This window comes from Scophthalmus maximus, chromosome 6 (assembly GCF_022379125.1).
Source record: "Scophthalmus maximus strain ysfricsl-2021 chromosome 6, ASM2237912v1, whole genome shotgun sequence".
Taxonomy (NCBI): Eukaryota; Metazoa; Chordata; class Actinopteri; order Pleuronectiformes; family Scophthalmidae; genus Scophthalmus; species Scophthalmus maximus.
This window is the reverse complement of record NC_061520.1, coordinates 12,880,272-12,900,000: the sequence shown is the minus strand read 5'-3', so window position 1 is coordinate 12,900,000 and position 19,729 is coordinate 12,880,272. Positions and strand designations below refer to the sequence as shown.

General features: G+C 42.4%; 3 protein-coding genes across 12 annotated transcripts in view; 1 reads left to right on the top strand and 2 right to left on the bottom strand.

Moving 5' to 3' along the window:
• cacna2d3 (calcium channel, voltage dependent, alpha2/delta subunit 3) overlaps positions 1-10,423 on the bottom strand; it is a 35,015-nt gene extending 24,592 nt beyond the window's left edge. The window contains exons 1-6 of the mRNA XM_035631605.2: positions 10,366-10,423; positions 9,156-9,220; positions 6,751-6,886; positions 4,983-5,064; positions 3,324-3,548; positions 1,357-1,473 (exon numbers count right to left, since the gene is read on the bottom strand). Of these exons, the coding sequence (XP_035487498.2) occupies positions 1,357-1,473; positions 3,324-3,548; positions 4,983-5,064; positions 6,751-6,875 (549 nt within the window). The 5' untranslated portion in view covers positions 6,876-6,886; positions 9,156-9,220; positions 10,366-10,423. The remainder of the gene's footprint in view (positions 1-1,356; positions 1,474-3,323; positions 3,549-4,982; positions 5,065-6,750; positions 6,887-9,155; positions 9,221-10,365) is intronic.
• A 966-nt stretch (positions 10,424-11,389) lies between these two features.
• On the top strand, positions 11,390-14,214 carry LOC118309452 (parapinopsin-like). The gene is made up of 4 exons (XM_035631606.2): positions 11,390-11,916; positions 12,113-12,441; positions 12,945-13,187; positions 13,722-14,214. The coding sequence occupies exons 1-4, from the start codon at positions 11,586-11,588 to the stop codon at positions 13,836-13,838; spliced, it is 1,020 nt and encodes a 339-aa protein (XP_035487499.1). The 5' UTR covers positions 11,390-11,585; the 3' UTR covers positions 13,839-14,214.
• The window catches only part of cacna1da (calcium channel, voltage-dependent, L type, alpha 1D subunit, a), a 53,177-nt gene continuing 47,535 nt past the window's right edge, over positions 14,088-19,729 (bottom strand). For 8 of the 10 annotated variants that reach the window (XM_047332716.1, XM_047332718.1, XM_047332719.1 and 5 more), the window contains 5 exons: positions 19,077-19,205; positions 18,816-18,955; positions 18,015-18,121; positions 17,415-17,732; positions 14,088-17,232 (listed from right to left, as the gene is read on the bottom strand). In XM_047332716.1, the coding sequence (XP_047188672.1) occupies positions 16,927-17,232; positions 17,415-17,732; positions 18,015-18,121; positions 18,816-18,955; positions 19,077-19,205 (1,000 nt within the window). In that variant the 3' untranslated portion in view covers positions 14,088-16,926. The remainder of the gene's footprint in view (positions 17,233-17,414; positions 17,733-18,014; positions 18,122-18,815; positions 18,956-19,076; positions 19,206-19,729) is intronic. The other 2 variants (XM_035631602.2, XM_035631601.2) reach the window with 1 other exon arrangement.

The following is a 19,729-nucleotide window of genomic DNA, read 5'->3' as shown; positions in this document are numbered from 1 at the left end:
GGAGCTGGTGGTGATTTCACGCCGCGCACCAAAAGCAGCGATATGTTCTGTAATAACTCGATTCGGAATCAAAGTGCCTGACTGTGTGTTTCCCCTCGCGGCCCCGGCGGCAGCTCATTAACACCAGTCACACACGCGTCAGAAGAACTGCTACACAAACACAACCGAGGCGTTTCCGTCAAATCCAATTTGACCCCCACGTGGCGAGTTGTCGCGTCGTCAGCAGCCGGCGGGAGGGATGCTGAAGAAAAAAGAAGTCCTCGATTCGTTGAAGTCGAGGCCTCGTTCGTTAAACTCGCATTTCAAAATTAGGGGAAGTGAAATGATGACGTCACGGGTTATTATCAGAGACGAGACTGTTGTTTTTTTTATCATTTCATATTATATCACTCTTCCCCAACAGAATCATGTTGTGCCTTGTATTGCTTACACGTGATAAAAAAAGAAAGAATCAGGTTTATTAAATTAAGCACCTCTTCGTGACTGTAATTTATAGAATTGGTACGTTTCGTCGGCCACAAGGGACCAGGCTGGGGGAGATAAACCTTATCATTTCCCAGCAGGCCCTGCGAGGTGAAGCATTAAAATGGTTACAAGCTCCACTGAGGCTGCGGACAAGCGGCTGTGGGTCTGACTGCAGTGAACTACGTGCAGCATGTTCCAGACCCACCGACACTGGCAGAGGACGCGTTTGACCTTTGAACACTGAGGTTTAGTTTGCTTTTCAAAGAGCAGTTCAGGCCCTCGGGACGGGAAGTGCATCCCCATAGTATTGCTATTTTCATTGGCACCTCCCCCCAAGATGGATCATAACACCATCACCTCATAATATCTATAAAAAAAGGATAAACATATACAATATTCAAACTGTAAAATTTTAACAAAGCAATATGTTCAAGAAGGCGCCAATTGCACGTTAAAAATTGTAATTACTATTTGCAGAATTACTGTTACAAGAACTGCATTACTGTCGATGTTACCACAGTGACTGAATGACGCAGGCACAGATGCTTCAAGTGAAGATTTGTCGCCCTGTCCGTGATTAAAATAATAAAATAAAGATGAACTTATAGCCTATTGAGATCACAATCACAATAAGAACACAAGCACAACAGTACACCATAAAATATCCAAACAATTTGAGCATTATTATCTACGACTTCATTTTGATGCAGTGATGAGCAAATAAAAAAAGAAAGAAGAGAAAACAATGTACAACTCTCCTTCTCTTGAGTTCTCTCTCCCCTTGCCACCATAATATTTTGCATCCAGTCTCATTTCCTTAAAAATGTAATGAGTGCAAATAAAATACAATTAAAGCAGAATAAAACGCCTTGTTCAAACAGCCGAACTCACCCTGGTGGCCTCCGCCTTTTTCCGGAACATTTCCTCCATCTTCACAGCAAGATTTTTGACCAGTTTCACGCCATCGATTTCTTCCACTCTCACTGACTTATCAAATTCTTTATATTTCTGAAAATAATCAGAAACAGGGCAAAGTGGGCATTGACAGAGAGGACAATTGTACATCTCATGACACTGGTTGTAGAAAAAACATCCTGGAAGCTTAATGAGCTCACAAAATTCATTAACGGCATAATAATAAAAAACAAAAAACATTCAACACATGAAAAGACATGATCTTGTCACTTCAGGGTGTCTCAAAAATGTTACTTTTGTACTAGAAGGACAAAGAAAATATAAAAATATAGATGACATCTTTGCAATATGTGTGTTCTGTAACATTTTAGAGGGCTATTGCTTCAATGCATCCCGCTGCAGAGAGATTGGGAATTGTTACACAAGGCTTATAAGCCTCCACATGTTGGCTGACAAGCTGCATGCAGCCGCTCTCAGATGAACGGCTGATAAAACCCTCTCTGCAGCACACAATGATTGATAGTCTTTATCTGGTCTCAGTCATTGGCCGCACATGCCGCTTCTCTCTCCCTGATTGGCTGGAGATGGCCATGTTGGGTGGCCAGGTGGGCGGGGCTGGCTCTGGAGGCTATGCATGGTAAGAGGGTAATTGAAATGGAGTCAAAGCACAGGAGAAAGATAATAATGTGTCAAGCTCGGCTGATTCTGGGTAATGAACTACACCTCACATAATGCTGATTCTGCTGGATGCACAGGACCTCCGGTGATACAGAACAAAGCCCGCCACAGCTCCAAGGAATATAGCGTTACATAATCCCACACCTGCGTGACACACACACACACACACACACACACACACACACACACACACACACACACACACACTTGCCAAAAGAAAACAAAAGCATGTTCCTGATTGTCCATTCAGCCATCAGCCATTAGCCATCACACACACACACACACACACACACACACACACACACACACACACACACACACACACACACACACACACACACACACACACACACACACACACACACACACACACACACACACACACACACACACACACACACACACACACACACACACACACACACACTTGCCAAAAGAAAACAAAAGCATGTTCCTGATTGTCCATTCAGCCATCAGCCATCACACACACACACACACACACACACACACACACACACACACACACACACACACACACACACACACACACACACACACACACACACACACACACACACACACACACACACACAAAACCTTATCTAAAAATAAACATAACCCACAATAGGCTCAAACACATTACACTCGAGTGTGAATATAGGACACGGGAAAATACACACACATCAGTACACGAGGCGACAAATTACCTACTGAAAGGAAGAGTGTGGGCTCGCAGTGGAGCAGAACAGTTCATTTCACGCCTGTCCTCCTCGCCTCAGCACCCCGGTCCCCCTCCTCCTCCTCCTCCTCCTGACTCACACTCCTCAAGTCTTCAAGTGGAGGTTAAGCCCCATCCATCAAATGCACTGATCATGATTATTGATTAGTGTAGTGACCAACGCAGGGGTGAGGTCTGCCTGCCCGGCTGCCACGAGGAGCCTCTGTGTTTCCCTCTTTTTTTTGTAAAAATCTTAGCGAAAGCGGGTAATTCATCGTAAAAGCATCTAATGATCATCTTAATGACCGGCCCCTAACGACCCGTCAGTTCCCTCACAGCTCACTGCTTTGTGCTGACTGGCTCAGCACAGCTTTCTCCAGACATGCGTCCATGAACATGAGAGAAGTGCTTACACATACACAAAAAAAGAGACAAATCTTGTAAAGCAACAACTTTTTTGGACAATGGCGAATATTCATATTCGGTATCAAAGAGAAAGAAGTGACGCATAGTGTGCGCATCTTATATTACTGTAAAGAAGTGTCACCTCAGAGCAAGGGGGTCCGAGGTTCTGACCCTGGAGCCGCTTTCTGAACGCAGTTTGAATGCTCTCCCCGTGTTTGCGTGGACTTCCTCTGGTTGATCCGCCTTCCTCCCACGCTCCAAGACATGCGGCAGAGTTTTTGGGATTTATCCTGCTGCCCTTGCCTGAGGCACTGACCTCGGAGCTGGAGTTGGTCCCCGGACGAGGCGCCGTGATAGCCCACAGCTCCTAAAACCGCGAGGAGTCAAATGCAGGGAGGGAAGGAAGGAGAGGTGTTACGTCTGAAACTGATCCGTACAGGATTTATCAGGCAAGAAGAATAGAATCCACTAAAACAGTAGTTAATACATCACTGACAACTAAACTCAATTGTCAATTATTGATCCATTGCTGTCATTTTTGAGGCCGTGGTTCTTGAATTGAAATACATCAGTTCAGGAGTTTTTAGTTTTCTGACCGATCAGTGTACATTAAAGATCCCATGATTTAAACCCAGCATTGGTCTTTACACTGCATCCTCTAAAAAACAAACAACCAAAGGCAATAAGCTTCAACAGTACATTTGATTTTATATTTCTAATGTCACACTGCATTGCAAATAACAATGCACAATAAATTGAGAACATTTACAGAAACATGGTACGATGGGTTTGAACAGTTCACTTGGCGTAAGTATCATATTGTCTGTTGAAACAAAAATACACTATAATAGAGAGAGAATATTCTTTTCTTTTAAGTTATCGACTTCTTAAATATTATCATAACTTTTCGTGAGAAATTCTAATTTCTACGACTTCCATGTTTTTAGCACCTTGTCTGTCCATGTTGTGTTATTCCCTCTATCTTTCTGTTAACCATAGTTTTCCATAATGTATCCTAATGGCATCATTAGGCCTTAATGCACTTAAAAACGCCCAAGGGCTTGAATGACACCGTCTCTGACGAGACCTCAACTGCATCAAACGAAGACTGTTCGTCTCCCGTATTTTCACTGAATCGAGGCACCACACACAGAGCATGTGCAGTGTGTACTGTGGACCTGGACACATCACTGCAGTGCAGTCTGCAGCATCCAGCTCCAGCTGTTTACTTCACACACTCTGGTCTGGTCCTCTCTGCTAAGTGAGGCGAACGGTTCACCATTCATCCACCTCGGCCGACTCCGACCGCCTCGTTGGAGTGGATGCCCGAGAGCACGGAGCCCACCTCTGCCATCAAGTGGTCAGGAATGTAAATCTAGTACTGCCCCTGATCATCGCTCATTCTTTTTTCTTTTAGTTTTCACTTGTTCATCCTATCTCCACCATCATACCCACTATCAAGCCCAACAACACACATTCAATTTGTCTCCTTGTCGCATTCATATCCAGAGGTTGGAACTCCTGACTCCAGAGGATGAGATGAGAGATGAAACAGCGCCGTGGTTAATGGGCCGTGTCAAGTACAAACACACGTGTGTGCTCTCTTTCTCACACACACACACACACACACACACACACACGCACACACACACACACACGTTCAGCTGAGACACCAAAGTGTCTCCGCAGTCATTAGAGAGGGAATACAGCATCACACCATACAATGTGTGTAACTACATGACCGTCGGACAAAGAGAAGAAGCGGTTGTGTTCACACGAAACTGGGAGATTAGAACAATACCTTCTGCAGCAGTTGGGATCCCGAATATTTTGCAGAGATTGATTTAATTTCTCCACCGAATGCTGAGGCCCAGAGCTTTACGCTGAAAAGGATTCAAAGGAAGAAAAAGAGACAAATAGCACATTATCAACGACAAATGCTGATTAAAAATGTACATTATAATAACATAGTCACATATGGGAATGAATAACATTTTAAGACAGCGGTATTTATGTTATTGCCCAGACGTTAATATGGTATTATTGAATATTACATGTCCTCACCAAAATCTGCTTGTACAGCATTTTATCTCTCTTCATGCATTGCTTTTTCTGATGTCTATTCTGACAGGATCCATCAAAGAAAGTTGTCATGGCGCAGTGGTCCTGACCTTTACTCTCCTGACAGATGGTCGCTTGTAATTTTGATGATGTGTAGTGTAGTTATTGGAGCCTTTTGTTTTAAACTATAAATGACTCTGGGTAAGTGTAGTGGTGATGCACTTGTACCTAAAACATTTTTTAAAAAGATGATCGCAACCATCCTGCAGGAAACATGGATAATGTTCCCAGAGAATCGCCGGATTTATTGTTATACAAAAAGTCGAGGAAAATTATATTCAACCGTCTGAAAAATAAAGGATTTGTAATTTTACTTTGCAGATGAGATTTCCCAACATGGAATAATTCGATCCCAGTTAATATTCTGTTTTCTGTTGGTTCGCAAAATTTTGTGATGTAACATTGTGGCTTTTAAACTAAACTAACCATTAAAATACCTTCCAGGAAACTGCAATTTTGAAAGGACAAAACTGTTTTTTGATGCCTTACAGGAAACTAGTTCCTACAGAGAAATTAAAAATATGTAATGCTGGCATCAGTATACAGGGCCATGATTCAGTATTGGAATTTAGTTTATGTCCTAGATTTTTAATTGGGATTTTTCATAGTCTTGTTAATTGTTTTAGAAGAAGCAGAAGTAGAAAAAAAAATCCTGCAGAAGTAAACGCATGCAGTTCACCAAACCTTCCAGTTTGCTGCACATACAATCTGACTTAAAAATAAAAAAACAAGATTCAGATCATTCACACATTCACAAAATATTTGATCACACCTGTAAACGGCTGCAGAGCTGTGATTTCAATTGGGACAGTATAGAGTTGCCTACAAGATTTGTAAAATGGATCAACAAATAGCCTGTTCTTCATCAATCTCAATCATCATGAATTTAGAAAAAAGATCATGCTAAAAGGTCTAAGAAATAGATTAGAAAGTCCAATAGATATAATGTTTATGTATAATGTTGTCCAAACTATATCACAACCATATAACAAAATAAGTTTTGCTGCAGCACTTTTGTCAACGTGCTCTACTTTGAATTTCTCCACCTCCTGTGAATTTTCTAATCCTCCAGGCTATTTGCTGAAATCACCTCTGTAATTATTTGTTTCCTCGCACCACTATCACTCTGTAGCAGTAAGTGGTGAGTTTAATCAGTAAGAAGGCCCGTGTGGGGGGGAAATACATCAGAGGTGTGTGGTGAAATTAAACTCCACGGGATGTCCAACAGCAGGAAAACGACCTCAATGAACAAGAAGCTGCATTTTTCAGAGATCCTCACAGGTCATTCCCCAAATCTTGCTCTAACTTTAACTTGTGTAAACTTCCCCAATGGATTTAAATCTAAGAAAGAAAGAAACGCAGGTTGATAGCTTATACCTGCCAGTAAGAGACCAACATGTCAGTCATTTCCACGTGATAACAAATTGGCGGAGCAGCTTCTCACTCACACGGACAGGGGGATTCCTTGCTGGGACCCCGCCACCTCCAGCACGTTCAAGCCGACGAAGATCCAGAGCAGAGGGAAGCTGCTGCTGCACAAGTGGGACAGCAAGATCCCCCGGTTTCCCCACATCTTCAAGTCTGCTGAATTGAAAAAAATTAAAAATAAAATAGATGCAGAATCAAGTCCTGTTAAAGCACCGTGCTGGACCCCCTGTGCACCTTCTCCAGCAGCTCTCTCCCTGTATGTAGCCCACCCTACTGTATCTGATCAGAGAGAGGGGGGGAGAGAGAGAGAGAGAGAGAGAGAGCATCCCCCTGCAGCCTCCGCATCCTCTCCTCTCTGACTTCCTCTGAAAAGGAGGGAAAAGCCTCACGTCGACTCTCTGCTGCAAGAAGCGCGGATCTTTATTCCCGGGAACAACGAGCTCGTCTGCTCCATGTCGGGATGGATGGATTCACTCTTCCGATTTGATTTTTTTCCAGAGCGGCCAAGAGAGCCGCAGTCAGAGACAAATAAAATCCAACCGTATGAACACTGAACTTTTGCTCTCCTCTCTCGTGTCCACAGAGAGCAGCACTGGACCGGAGTTAACGCTGACGCTGCACAATACTAATCATGCGATGTGTCATTTTTTATTTTTCAATAACTGAGATGTGATGATGCATCGTGCACGTTCTGCAGAGTAGAACGGTTCTGTGGGCGATGATGATACTGCAGATATGTGATGAAGGTTTCCGCACTGCCAGCAGCACAATACAATACATTAATAGGTTTTTAAAAACTGTTTTTATTTTTTTTTTATTTTTGGGACTCATCGTGTGGGTTTGGCATAAACATGCGCGCTCGGTCGCCACATGATGAAGTGTGACTACCCAGAAAAGTGTGTGTGTGTGTGTGTGTGTGTGTGTGTGTTCTGGCAGTTAAATCCCGTTATCGATGACGTCATGTCACTCACCGGCGAACTTCGCCACGTGGAGCTCAGTGAATATTTCAGGAGTTGAGCTGCTGACGTGTGAACTTTACCTGAGAGACAATCAGTACCACACACTCCTCACACAAAGGAAGACGTATAGAGTTTTGATTTGTGCTGTAAAATAAAATCTGCAGACGCACCGGTCGTCCTGCGATGACGATGTCAGGGCCGAAAGCGGGAGGATGCACTGGCCCCTCCCCTTCCCCTCCCCTTCCCTTCCCCTCCTCCTCTTCACAGCATCAGCACCACCACTGGAGCAGCGTTTCGACTTGACGCTTTTATTAGTTCAGTAATTGCGTCGTACATCAAAGTTGTGAGGAGCCCGTACTGTCTGGGACGCACCGATAAGCCGTCAGCATGTTGGATGACGGACAATATCATCCCGTCACTGCTCCTCTCTGCCCCGCGCAGCCTCCAGAATGCTTTAATTAACCATCAGCGGGAAACAGAAGTCGTTTTCCGCAAAGGCACTGGGAAAAAAAAGAAAGAAAAAGTCCTCGAGTTCTATTCGTAACGACTGGGATTCGAGTCCTTGAACAAATAAGTCGATGTTTCCGCCGCGGGCTGCAGCAGGCTGTGGGGGGCTCCTCGTCCAGGTGAACGGGTTTGTGGTGACTTCCGCCCACAAGGTGGAGCAGGTCAAATGAACACGTCGGTGCCTGACATCATGTCCTGCTGCATGGTCAGTCACCTGCTGCTCTGTTTGTACTCATGTTTGATAGTTCTTTTGAAGTTGAATTGGGATTTCAAAATGTGTGTAAATATATATTCCATTCCAGGGCCAGAGCTGTGTGCAGATGAGAGTATCCGGCAGGTAATGCTTCAACTCTGGCCCCTTCCTTGCCAGAGAGATGGCGTTCCACATTCCTATAAGACTAGTCTATGATGCCGGGGACTGGCACACCCAAGTCCTTTTTTTCCTACACTGCTTACATAGTCCTCGACCCGGATTCCCATGCCTGCAGGTCACGAGCACACAGCGTGGCGGCCCAGGGTAATCATTTTCAGGCCACAGCTGACCTGGCTGCATGGGCCAGTGCTCCACCGCCAGATACTACTAGGTCTGGCTCCACGAGGAGGCCTCCGTCTCCAGGCAAGGGGGACACATCTTCAAAATAAATGTCTAACAGGGTCGTCTGAATTGCTCTTAGTCTGGGACCAATCTACTCTGGGAGACTTTGCCAGGGGCTTTTGGCTCTGACAAGGTGGGGATTCTCAGAAGAGATGGTTAGTGATGCAACATTTCAAATTAATTAAAAGTATTGTTGTGGACATTGAGCTTCTTTTTTTATAATCACAGCCAGACTTTGTTGAACTGTCAACCCAAACAGTTGTAATCTCCATCTTGACTTGATTGGACATAAACCTCTTAGAAGGTTAAACATCGGACACCTGTTTGTGGCGCTCTCTTGTTAAGTCCTGGGGCTTAACCTTACCTCAGACCGTCGTAATTCACTCCTCCAGCAGCCGACCTACATCTCACCCAGGGCTATGTTTGTACCTACAGAGTCACATAACTGTAAACAGTGATGTTGGAAAGATTATTTTACAGCAGGTCACATCAGTGATCCAGACAGCACATTACAAATATATATGTAAATTAAAGTGTGGCCAGTTACTTCACCATTATCTAAATACCAGAGGGGATGAATAGCTCTCACCTAAAGAAAACACCATCATCTTTAGGACATAAATAAAAAGGGGAAACCAGTAAAAATCTGTTTCATATTTTCTTTCCCATGCAGTGCCCAAAATGTATGTTGTGTCCATTATAACACTTCATGGAAAAGGTAAAATAACCACAATACAGATTAATACCAGCAGCAACTTAAATTAATATTCATTCTTTTGTGGAGATTATCTAGGGCACTGATTCTACATGTACAATGTGAATTTACTTTACTGTTTGCCAAATTTCTTATTAAGTGACTTTATGTGTTGGTGAGCTGTGCAATCAATATCTAATAAAACAAGTTACCTCCCAAAACAATCATCAAATAAGATAAAGTATGTAGATCGAGATATAACAGGAGAACTTCTTCCAGCACCAAGATAAGATTTAATTTGGTGGAGAAAGCTTCAATGAATAAAACCAGCCACACACACTCAAACTTCCGAACATACAAAATAGCAGTCGTCACTTATAAACTATAAACAAATAAATTATGTAAGTAGCTGCCCTTTCTACATTAGGTCTACACCCCCAAAAGAAAAGAAAAAAGTTCTGTTGCAAAATTACAAGGAAACTGTTAGAATATGCTTTCAAAAAATGATACTTCACAACCAGCATGCATCAGAGGACGAATATCTTCATTCTCTATTAAATTTTTAAAACTATTTTGATCCTCTAACTTCTGTAGTCCTATACGAATGAAGATAAACAATTGAAATGTATTGCTATAGTTAAATTAATCTTGCACATCATATTATTTTCTACATGTGTTCACTTTGCTATAATTTAGCATTGCTAAGGTCACATTGCTTCACTCACTGTCCCGGGTTTGTTTGTGTGAGCATTATGTTACAGTTCACATCAAAGCATGTGTGAGTTAAAGAAAACCCACAGTCAGAAGTAACTTTCAGTTATCTTTATTAAGTTGCGGGCTTGGAAATTGTTTAATTGTTTGTTTCTCTGTCCATACTTACAATTGTTTGTTCCTTTGTTCAGAGCCACCATGCAGGTCCATTGTTTGAGAGAGGCCCCGCCCAGAATTTCCTGGTTTGTATGGTGTTGGTGATGTCATCGCTGACATCATGGGTTAAACCAACAGGTGGGGGTTTATTTTTTAGTCAAAATGCTTAGTTTGATAGTTTATTGTTTGTTGGTAAAATCTGTTGAGATGCGAACCTTTCAGATGGTGATTTAGAAATGTAAGGAGCTTGGGAAGGGAACTAAATCATAATTTATATTTCCTGGTGTTACGGTCACTATATGTTTCATCCCTCAGTAAATACTGGCATGAACTGAAGGAGTGAAGGTGTTAATTGAACAACCCTATATATTCAGTAGCATGCCTTGCTTCTCGAGGAAGAAAGAACTAGGTGAGGCCGCGCTGCTCTGAACATGCGCCTTTTGTTTGATGTTTCATGAGTTCATTTTCAGATTTATTTTCTTTGATTTTGACTAAGTTACATGTGTAGTGCAGAGTACTGTCAATAAACATTGAGTCTGCCTTCCTACCACCGTCCTTTGACATTTAAGCCAAGCTTTCATTTTAACATCTTGATTACGTCTAGTCTTACCTGCAGCGTGTCTACAATGAAGCAAGAGACCACGATGGAGTCGCAAAAAATGATTTTAAAAATGCAGGATCACCTTCTTTTTCTTGGTGACTTTTATTTTCACTTCAATAGTTTCAATATGTTTAATATGGTAGCATGAAGCACTTTGGTCAACATCTTCTGCCTTACATAGTGATTCAACTTTCACTGACCCCTGGTGTGTGTGTGAGGAAAACAAAGACACAGAAAGTGAGACAAAGTACCATCATCTCCTATCAACCTTTCCCTTATGATGTGACACTCTGAATATTTCTCAAAGAGCTAATCCCACAGCCTGTACGTGTCGCTGAGAGGTGGGAGTGGTCTGAGAGTTTATGTTGGATTTTCTTTTGCACTTCTTCAGTGGACTGATCCCAGTCAGGAGACTGTAGTCATCCTGTTTACGTACCTTTACAATTAACCAAAAGGGATCAAGGATCATCATTTGGAGGAATTAGTCCAGATCTGCTTGGATTTATTCTTTGACTCAAGGCATGTAATCTCAACTGTCCCTCTCGAGGTGTTAGATAAAGTATCGAGCATCCAGAAGTTCCAGGTGAAGAAGAAACTACCCGACCACTTTTTATTTTTAAAGCTTTGCGTCCATGCAGCCATCTGTCTTTTCTCCAAATGCTTCCTCCTACCTGGGCCCCCAGGGAGATCCCCCTCTGTCATACCCTGGCTTCGTTATCCTCGCCATCATTATGGCCGTTTTCACAGGTCCGGCCATCGTGCTCAACGCTACAGTGATCATCGTGTCTCTGATGCACAAGCAGCTGAGGCAGCCGCTCAACTACGCTCTGGTGAACATGGCCGTGGCTGACCTGGGCACAGCCATGACGGGAGGGGTGCTATCTGTGGTCAACAACGCCCAGGGATACTTCTCCCTGGGAAGGACAGGCTGTGTGATGGAGGGCTTTGCAGTGTCCGTGTGTGGTGAGTGAACAGACAAAAACAGCTTGTAGGTCTTCAGAGTTGTGGTGCTGCAGATCTGATGGATAACTTCCAATGTTCACAATGAATGGATTTAGTTAATAACAAAAAAGTTGATTAACAAAAAGAGAAATGTCCGTCCTCATTTAATCATTGTGCCTAGATAATATTAAGTTGACATTTCATCCACTGTGCGCAGGCATCACATCTCTGTGCACAGTCGCCCTGATCGCAGTGGAGAGGATGTTTGTTGTGTGTAAGCCGCTGGGCCAGATGACCTTCCAAAAGAAGCATGCGGCAGGAGGTATCGCCCTGTGCTGGCTGTGGTCACTCACTTGGAACTTACCTCCGCTGTTCGGCTGGGGCAGATATGAGCTGGAGGGGGTCGGGACATCCTGTGCACCAGACTGGCACAACCGAGACCCTCACAACGTCTCCTACATCCTGGCTTATTTTGCAGTGTGTTTTGCGGTTCCTTTTGCCATCATCCTGATATCCTACACAAAGCTCATCTGGACACTGCACCAGGTGAGCAGTTATACACTGGATCACATTATGGTGGAAAGTCCATAAGTGCAATTAATAATTAAGTTAAGTATAGGTAGATGGGGGATTCACATTTATTTTACTTTCCACTTCACCAGAGCTCAGAGGTAAATATTGTACTTTTCACTCCATAAAATCAACAGTTTCTCCAAAAACATCCTCTTATTGAAAACAAGACACACCCAGCGCAGCGCCCAGTATTCATTATAATGTCAAATTGTTATTGGTAATGTTTGCTAATAATAACATTGCAATAAGATAGCTGCATAAAATTGTGACATGACACAGGGGCGTCATTCCCTTGAATGAAAACAAACTTGTATCATGAAATCCTCATCATTTTATTTGGACATCATCGACATCAATTTTTCCGATAATACTTTTGTGTATTTGCTACGGTTTGATTTTGAATGCAGGACTTTTTACTTATAACATTTTTTTTTTTTACATTGTGTGACACTGCCTCTGTTTTCTTTCTCTTGTAGGTTTCAAAGTTGGCTGCTTTGGAAGGAGGTGCAGTAGCTAAGGCGGAGCTGAGGGTGGCGTCTATGGTGATTCTGATGGTCGTGACATTTCTGATCAGTTGGTTGCCTTATGCCAGCCTGGCCATGCTGGTGGTCTACAACCCTGACTTGGAGATTCATCCGCTGGTTGGCACAGTGCCGGTCTACCTGGCCAAGAGCAGCACTGTGTACAATCCCCTCATCTACATCTACCTCAACAAACAGGTGCTGTAACACCACACAGATCATCTTTAAAAGGAGTAGTTTTTCTCTTTTGGGGCACCAGCACCCTCTAGTGTTATTAAAATACAGTATAGCACATGGTCTCAGAACAGATATTTAGGGCAACAAATTATTAACAGGGAACCTTTTCAAGAACCCTTTCTTATCCACCATTTCAAGAAACAAACATTTGCACATAACTGTAGCTGTGTTTGTAAACCTCGTCATTTGTAATAGGTTTTATTTCTTTTCTTTTTTTCTCTACAACCATAACACAACATAAAAAATATTTCTTTAATTATTAAACTACATGTGAAGGAATTTAATGCAATGTAAATAAATTATATATATATATAATATATGCAAGTTAAAGTTTTTGTTTATTTTGCAACTTTTCAAATAGACAGAATTTATATGATTTGGATTCATGTGAATGCACATTAATGCACCTTGAATTAGCGGCTGAATGATGAGGCTTTTTTCTTCTTCGTATTGGCTAAACTTGTTCGGTTCCTGTTTCATGTCGTTTTTCTACAGTTTCGTAAATATGCGGTGCCGTTCCTGCTGTGTGGGAATGAGCCCTGGGAGCTGGATGACGAGTCGGAGGCAGCAACGACAGTGGAGGTTGCTTCCAACAAAGTATCTCCCAGCTGATGTACACACGTCTACAATCATCCACTTAAACATTTCTGCCAGAAATATGTATAATTTAGTTTACACATCCTTTAAAGACATCAGTGGCTAACTGTGATTGCAGTGTTTGTATTTTTGGAATGGAGATGTAGTTTATAAGTATATGAAGAGCTCATCTATAATGGTATTGGTAAAACAGTGTCCAGTGTTTGTTTTTCCTCCAAAAATTACAGAAAACAAATAAACAAGAACAGTAATTCAGCATAAGTTTATTCAATGATGATCAATAAAAAATAAAATATCAGTATTGATTCAAATAAAGTCAAGGCCAAAATTAAAAAAAAATGTTTATACAAAACTTAGAGGGTTATAATGAAGCATTTGCTACTAAAAGGAATGATGTTTACTGAATAAAAACATTAAGGAGCAAATATCAAGACTTTCAAGTAGAGAACATTACCATGGGTCTTTCCATACTTTTGTACATATTTTACATTATCTTCTATTTAAATACAGCTTTCAGAACATTAATAGTTGTTATAGTAATTATAATCATAACAATATGAAGAAAACTAATAGAAATGGTCAAATCAAAGTGTTTCTCTGTAAACTGTACTTTACCGTTTTATTTTTTTTTCCCTACCGGCAAACAGAGGAACAGTGCACCTTGAAAATATTTTTTAATACTCTTTCATTCCCAGCAGTGTAAGGTGTGGTGTAAATGACAAATATAGATTCCACTAAACCATACACAAGGTCACAAAAAGTACAAAATTTTCTCACCTTAATACACAAATCTGTTTAGAAAAGAGAAACAAAAGCACTATACAGTTACTTGTGCAAAGACAAACAGCTATGTGCTAATATTTAAATACCATTGGTATAGACTGAACCAAATCCTTATTTTCTTTTTTTCAGGAATCCCTGACATGAGGTAAAAGTAAGTTCTTTTCATCTTTAGTTTAACACAACTTTTAAAAGTGTTTACAAAATGATGCATATTTTCAGTTCATCAGTACTGTAATTGCTACGAATAGTACAATGTGCCTGTTTTGTGCATTGGTCCTTTAATGTGACAGTCATCCACAAAAAGGACTAGAGCACTTTTTTCTTTTTTTTACTCACAAGCAATTCAAAGAGCCCTTTCAATGTGCACACAAAATGGAAAACCTACATTTTCATGACAGTATTCGGTTGAGTTAGAGTACAGTACGCACTCGCCTGCCAATCAAACACTCATGAACAACAGATCACGTTTACCCTAAATATCCTTGGAGCTGATGGAAAAAAGCCCATTTCAGTTTGTTTTTTTTTGTCCATTATCCTTACTGTGATAGATCATCGGGCGTCAGTTGCTCCTTTTAATGCAGCCTGGGTGAGTTTAAGGGTCTCATTAAATGTAAAAACAAACAAGTCCGAAGTTCATCCCTCCTCAATCTCCTTCAGACTCCACTGTGGATAGACAGATAACAATGATATGTTGTCACCTTCGCCTAACGAGGTATTCTGTATGCAGGAACCAGGCGGGCCGAGAGAGAAAGGGGCGGAGGGGTTTAGTATTGCTTAGCCTCTCTCCAGCATCCTGACACAAGGAAACCCTCTGTCCTCCCACCCACAATGCATTTTGGGCTGTTTCTGACTTTTGGAAGTGTGCATGTGTCTCCTGCCGCCACAAGCTCCGAACTCCCGAACTCTCGCACACTACACAAAGAGTTACTTGTGACAGTGAAGATTCAGTACAAAGGTTTAATGGGATCGCACCATGACCAACAACAGAGAGTATTGTATGTCAAGGAAAATCCCAGCACAAGCTATGAGAAATATTAATGTATCCCTGTTATTACCATCTATCATTTTTCGTTCTTTCAGCAGCAAAAAGGCATTTCAGTCGGGGCGGACGAAACCTACGTTTTATTCTGGGAAAAAAAAAAAAGCAGCATTAAATTCTTGTGCATTTCCCTGCACAAAATATGCAAAACCATCACATCTGTATAAAATTTCCTATCCTTGAGGCTTGCCTTCGAAAAGCGCTCCTTTAAAAGGGGACTTCACCTTAATGTGACTTGTGTTGGTTTGATGAAGACGCACGTGAACTCCTACGCTGAGAAATCAAAGACATTTGCATATCTTGTGCAGCAGCAGTGTTGTCACACAAGCAGAACCTCCTCAAACGCTGTTTCATAGGCAAAACAAAGGGTGCATATTAGCAAAGAAATAAAAAGGCTAACAAATATCAGTATTGTATTTAATAAAATGTAAATCTGCTTTCATAGCATAATGGGAGTCATAAGGGTCCAATATTGCTGATCTTTTAAATGATACATAATTACAAAATATAGAGTATCTCTTTACAAAGTCTCTTTTGTTATATAATACAATTTACAGCATATCAACTATGAAATATTAATCAGGATATTCTAAAATTTAAAATAACCTGCCTGCTAGTGCATTTATCACAAATGCTTTTAGTCGATTCAAAAGTACATATCTCAAGTTGAGTGATGCTAAAAGTAGGAAAGCGAGTTCCTGCATAATCTGGTAAAACTCTACTGGTGCTCTACACGTTCTGACTCAGCTGCAGCGACCATTTCACAATCTGCTCCGACAACAAAGGGACAGAGTCATTCTGACGACTGAGGGAGGAGATATGCCTTTTTTATGCTTGCATTGAAAACTTGCATGATATGCCGAAACCTTAATAAAGTGACTGAGGTAATGACATCGTACATCTGATTGTCATCACCCTTAGAGACCCGTCCTTTTCAGTGTCTCAAACCTTTGCAAATTGGTCCGTCTCTCACCGGCAATACTGTCCTGGTCTCTGATTGGCTGTAGGCTGAACCTGTATGTCACCTCCAGGTCAAGGCCTTTGACGAGAGGGTTCAGTCAGTCCCCCTGGTATCTGGCTCCAGCGCTGTGACCTCATGCTGGCAGGTGGAGAACAATTAAATGAACGGGACTAATGTGTCTTTCTTCTGTATGCCTTTTCTCTTCACGGTAAAAGGCACTTCTTTTGGTTGGAGCCAACAGATGCATTACTTTTTTAATCTTATTTTCATGGGTTGTAGTCTCACAAAGGTTCTATTATGCAGATTTCCCCGGGCCACTGCTATAAAGTCGTGATGCAGATCATCTCATCTGCCAGGTCCTCCTCGTAACGTGCTCTGAGTTCTGTCTCTGGCTCCTCGTCGCTGTAGCTGGCTGCGGTGTCCTGCAGCTCGTAGTCCCTTGGAGTCAGAAGGGGAAACACATTGACCCCGTTGACACCCCGGGTGATCCCTCCGTTCAGCAGATGGCTTGCTGCACTCTCCATCTCATCTATCGTCATCTCACATGCATCTGCTATCTCGTGCTTTGTGGCAGCGACAAACTTGGGATCCTTGGCGTATCTCCCGAGCCCTTCAGATATCAAAACCTGCTCAACAGTATATGAAGAAAAGAAAAAATATGTCGGATTTTGTCAGAATTGTGTTTTGCTTATTTGTTTGCGACATTTTGTTTTGAGGATACATCTGAAAGTGATGTACTCAAAAGATTTCATTTTTTGATCAGGGACACCTCTCCTGTCCCTATGTCCCAAAATAGCCTTGAACTCACCGCTTCCACCAGACTGGTGGCGCTGCCTCTCTTCTGGTGGTACTGGTTGTGGTATTCAGGTGGCACCTGCAGGTGGACAGGTGAGTACATCCTCTGGGAGAACTCTGGGTCATCTGTGTACCAGGAGCTCTTACGCACAGACACCTGGCTGCTAGCAGCGCTCTCCCTGTGTGGGTGGTCCACACGGATGAGGGGCGTGTAGTACGGGGACTGGTCCTTACTAGCCGGGGTGGCAGGGGGAGTTGCCCAGGAGCGGGTGGAGCGGGTCGGGGAGAGGCGGTGGGCTCTGCTGGAGTCCAGGCCTGCTACAGCCATTACCTGACACGTCGGGGCAGAGGCATGAATATAGGCTTTATGCTGCCTACTTTTTACCACCCCTCCATGTAAGCAGTTCACTTATGATCCATTTCATAACAGTTACATTGATTCAACAAATGTCTGTGATATTTATTTGTTTAAAAAGTGAATGTGATCAGCTTATTTCAACTTACAGTTTGTGACAACACTGATGGAATCCGTCAATTAACATCATGAATCAGTTCAAACAAGACGAAACACAACTCAGTGTCAGTGAGCAAGAGATCTGAGCGCCTGTGTTACCTGGTGCTGCATAAGGTGCAGTGGTAGAGCGGTACGCTGATGTGGAAGCTCATCCTGGCTACCTTGTCTGCGCAGACACTCAAAGTTGAAGGATGGCCTCCTGTGACCTGGACAAGCCGGCAGGGGACCGGTGAGTGAGGACGTGCAGGAAACTTAAGCAGCATGCAAAACTTAAACATTGCAGACACTCAGGAATATGAAACTGGGTGAGTGGATAAATCATACAGTGAAAAGAGTTGGTATGTGTGAGCTTTGGGAATGTTTTTCTCAAGGCTGCATTCTTGTAGGTACTAGCACAGTTGCTTTAGATAGCCCAGATAGAGGTCTTTATTGTCCCTGTCACAGTGACATTTTGTGTGGAGCAAGCATGACGATGCTTAATAAGGTAAAACATGCAATAAGACTATAAAATTGAATTTAACAGTAAAAAAAAACATATTGACTGAAAAACTAGCATACAAATATAAATATCTATATACAAGGCTCTCTAATTCTATATCCTATAGTTAATTAATTTCCATGATGGGATAACTGAATCATTTAACAGTCATCTTGGCAATCAAATGCAGTAGCAAAGGAATGATGTACGATGGCATCAAAGCCAAAACACAAAAATACAGACAGGAGAGTGTTTTTTTTTTTTTATCAAAATAGTTATTTTTTTCTCCTTTTCAATTATGTAAAATTTACATTTTCTTATCAAAGATAATGTTATGTTACATACAAACACTGCAAAGTGAACATGTAACTGACTGTGACATGTGACCGCTGCAGGTATGTATGGGTGTCAGGCGGGTCTACCTTGAGGTGTGGCAGGAAGCAGCCGTCTCTTCGGTGACCTCCGCGAGTCGCAGTAGAGAGGCTGCTCGTCATCCTCATAGCAACTGTCAGGGTGATGGTAACCTTTAGGAGTCTCATACTCCGTGTCGCTGTTCTGATACCTGTCAACACATCGAATAAAGGGCGGTTTGGAACACTCACAAAACCCGTCTTGTTAAATGTGTGAAGAAACAACACAGACTATTGGATCAAACTCAGACAGTCAGTGATCAAGAGTCATACCTGTCCCCTGACAGCATACTGTCGTCTTCATAAAACTCCTCCCCACTGTAATACTCCCCAGAGAGGCGATCTTCATCTAACTCCTCCTCCCTGCGGATGGTGGGGTGGTGTCCATCCCCTGCGTGGGACCTGAGGGAAGGTCAGGGCAAAAGGGTGTGCTCACCGTGGCTATTCAGGGTTATGGTGGAGTAGGGTTAGAGTGAGTGGTCACTGGAATAGGGCCATGCACTGCCATGCAGACGCAAGCCTCCAGGGGGCAGCAATTCAACTGGCCACCCTAATTAATATTCACCACAGTCAAACCAAGACAACAGGCAGACGTTTTTGTGCTGCAGAGCATCACGCTGTCGTCTAAACAAGTCCAAACCGACGTCCTTTATCAGATTCATCAAAACATGGTTTTATCTCAGGTTAAGAATCTTGAAGTGAATTGGCTGTAGGACTGTGACGTTAGGGGAACAGGAGTGTGAAACAGAGCTGGTGGTGGCTAGCAGAGCAAATGTTCAAATCATTCTCATTCACGTCCTTCTTTTTGAGCTTCTGAATCCTCCTCAGAACAAGCACATCACTTTGACACATGCATAAAGCAGGGCTGCTCTCAGCAATATGCTGGCCACTCACGTTTATGTTAGTTGTCCCTTTTACTTTAGAGC

What these genes read in the sequence shown, in the direction of transcription:
- LOC118309452 (XM_035631606.2), top strand. Translation starts at nt 11,586, where the DNA reads ATGCAGCCATCTGTCTTTTCTCCAAATGCTTCCTCCTACCTGGGCCCC. An exon ending in CTTTGCAGTGTCCGTGTGTG is followed by an intron (nt 11,917 to 12,112) that starts GTGAGTGAACAG and finishes CACTGTGCGCAG; the next exon opens with GCATCACATCTCTGTGCACA. An exon ending in TCATCTGGACACTGCACCAG is followed by an intron (nt 12,442 to 12,944) that starts GTGAGCAGTTAT and finishes TTTCTCTTGTAG; the next exon opens with GTTTCAAAGTTGGCTGCTTT.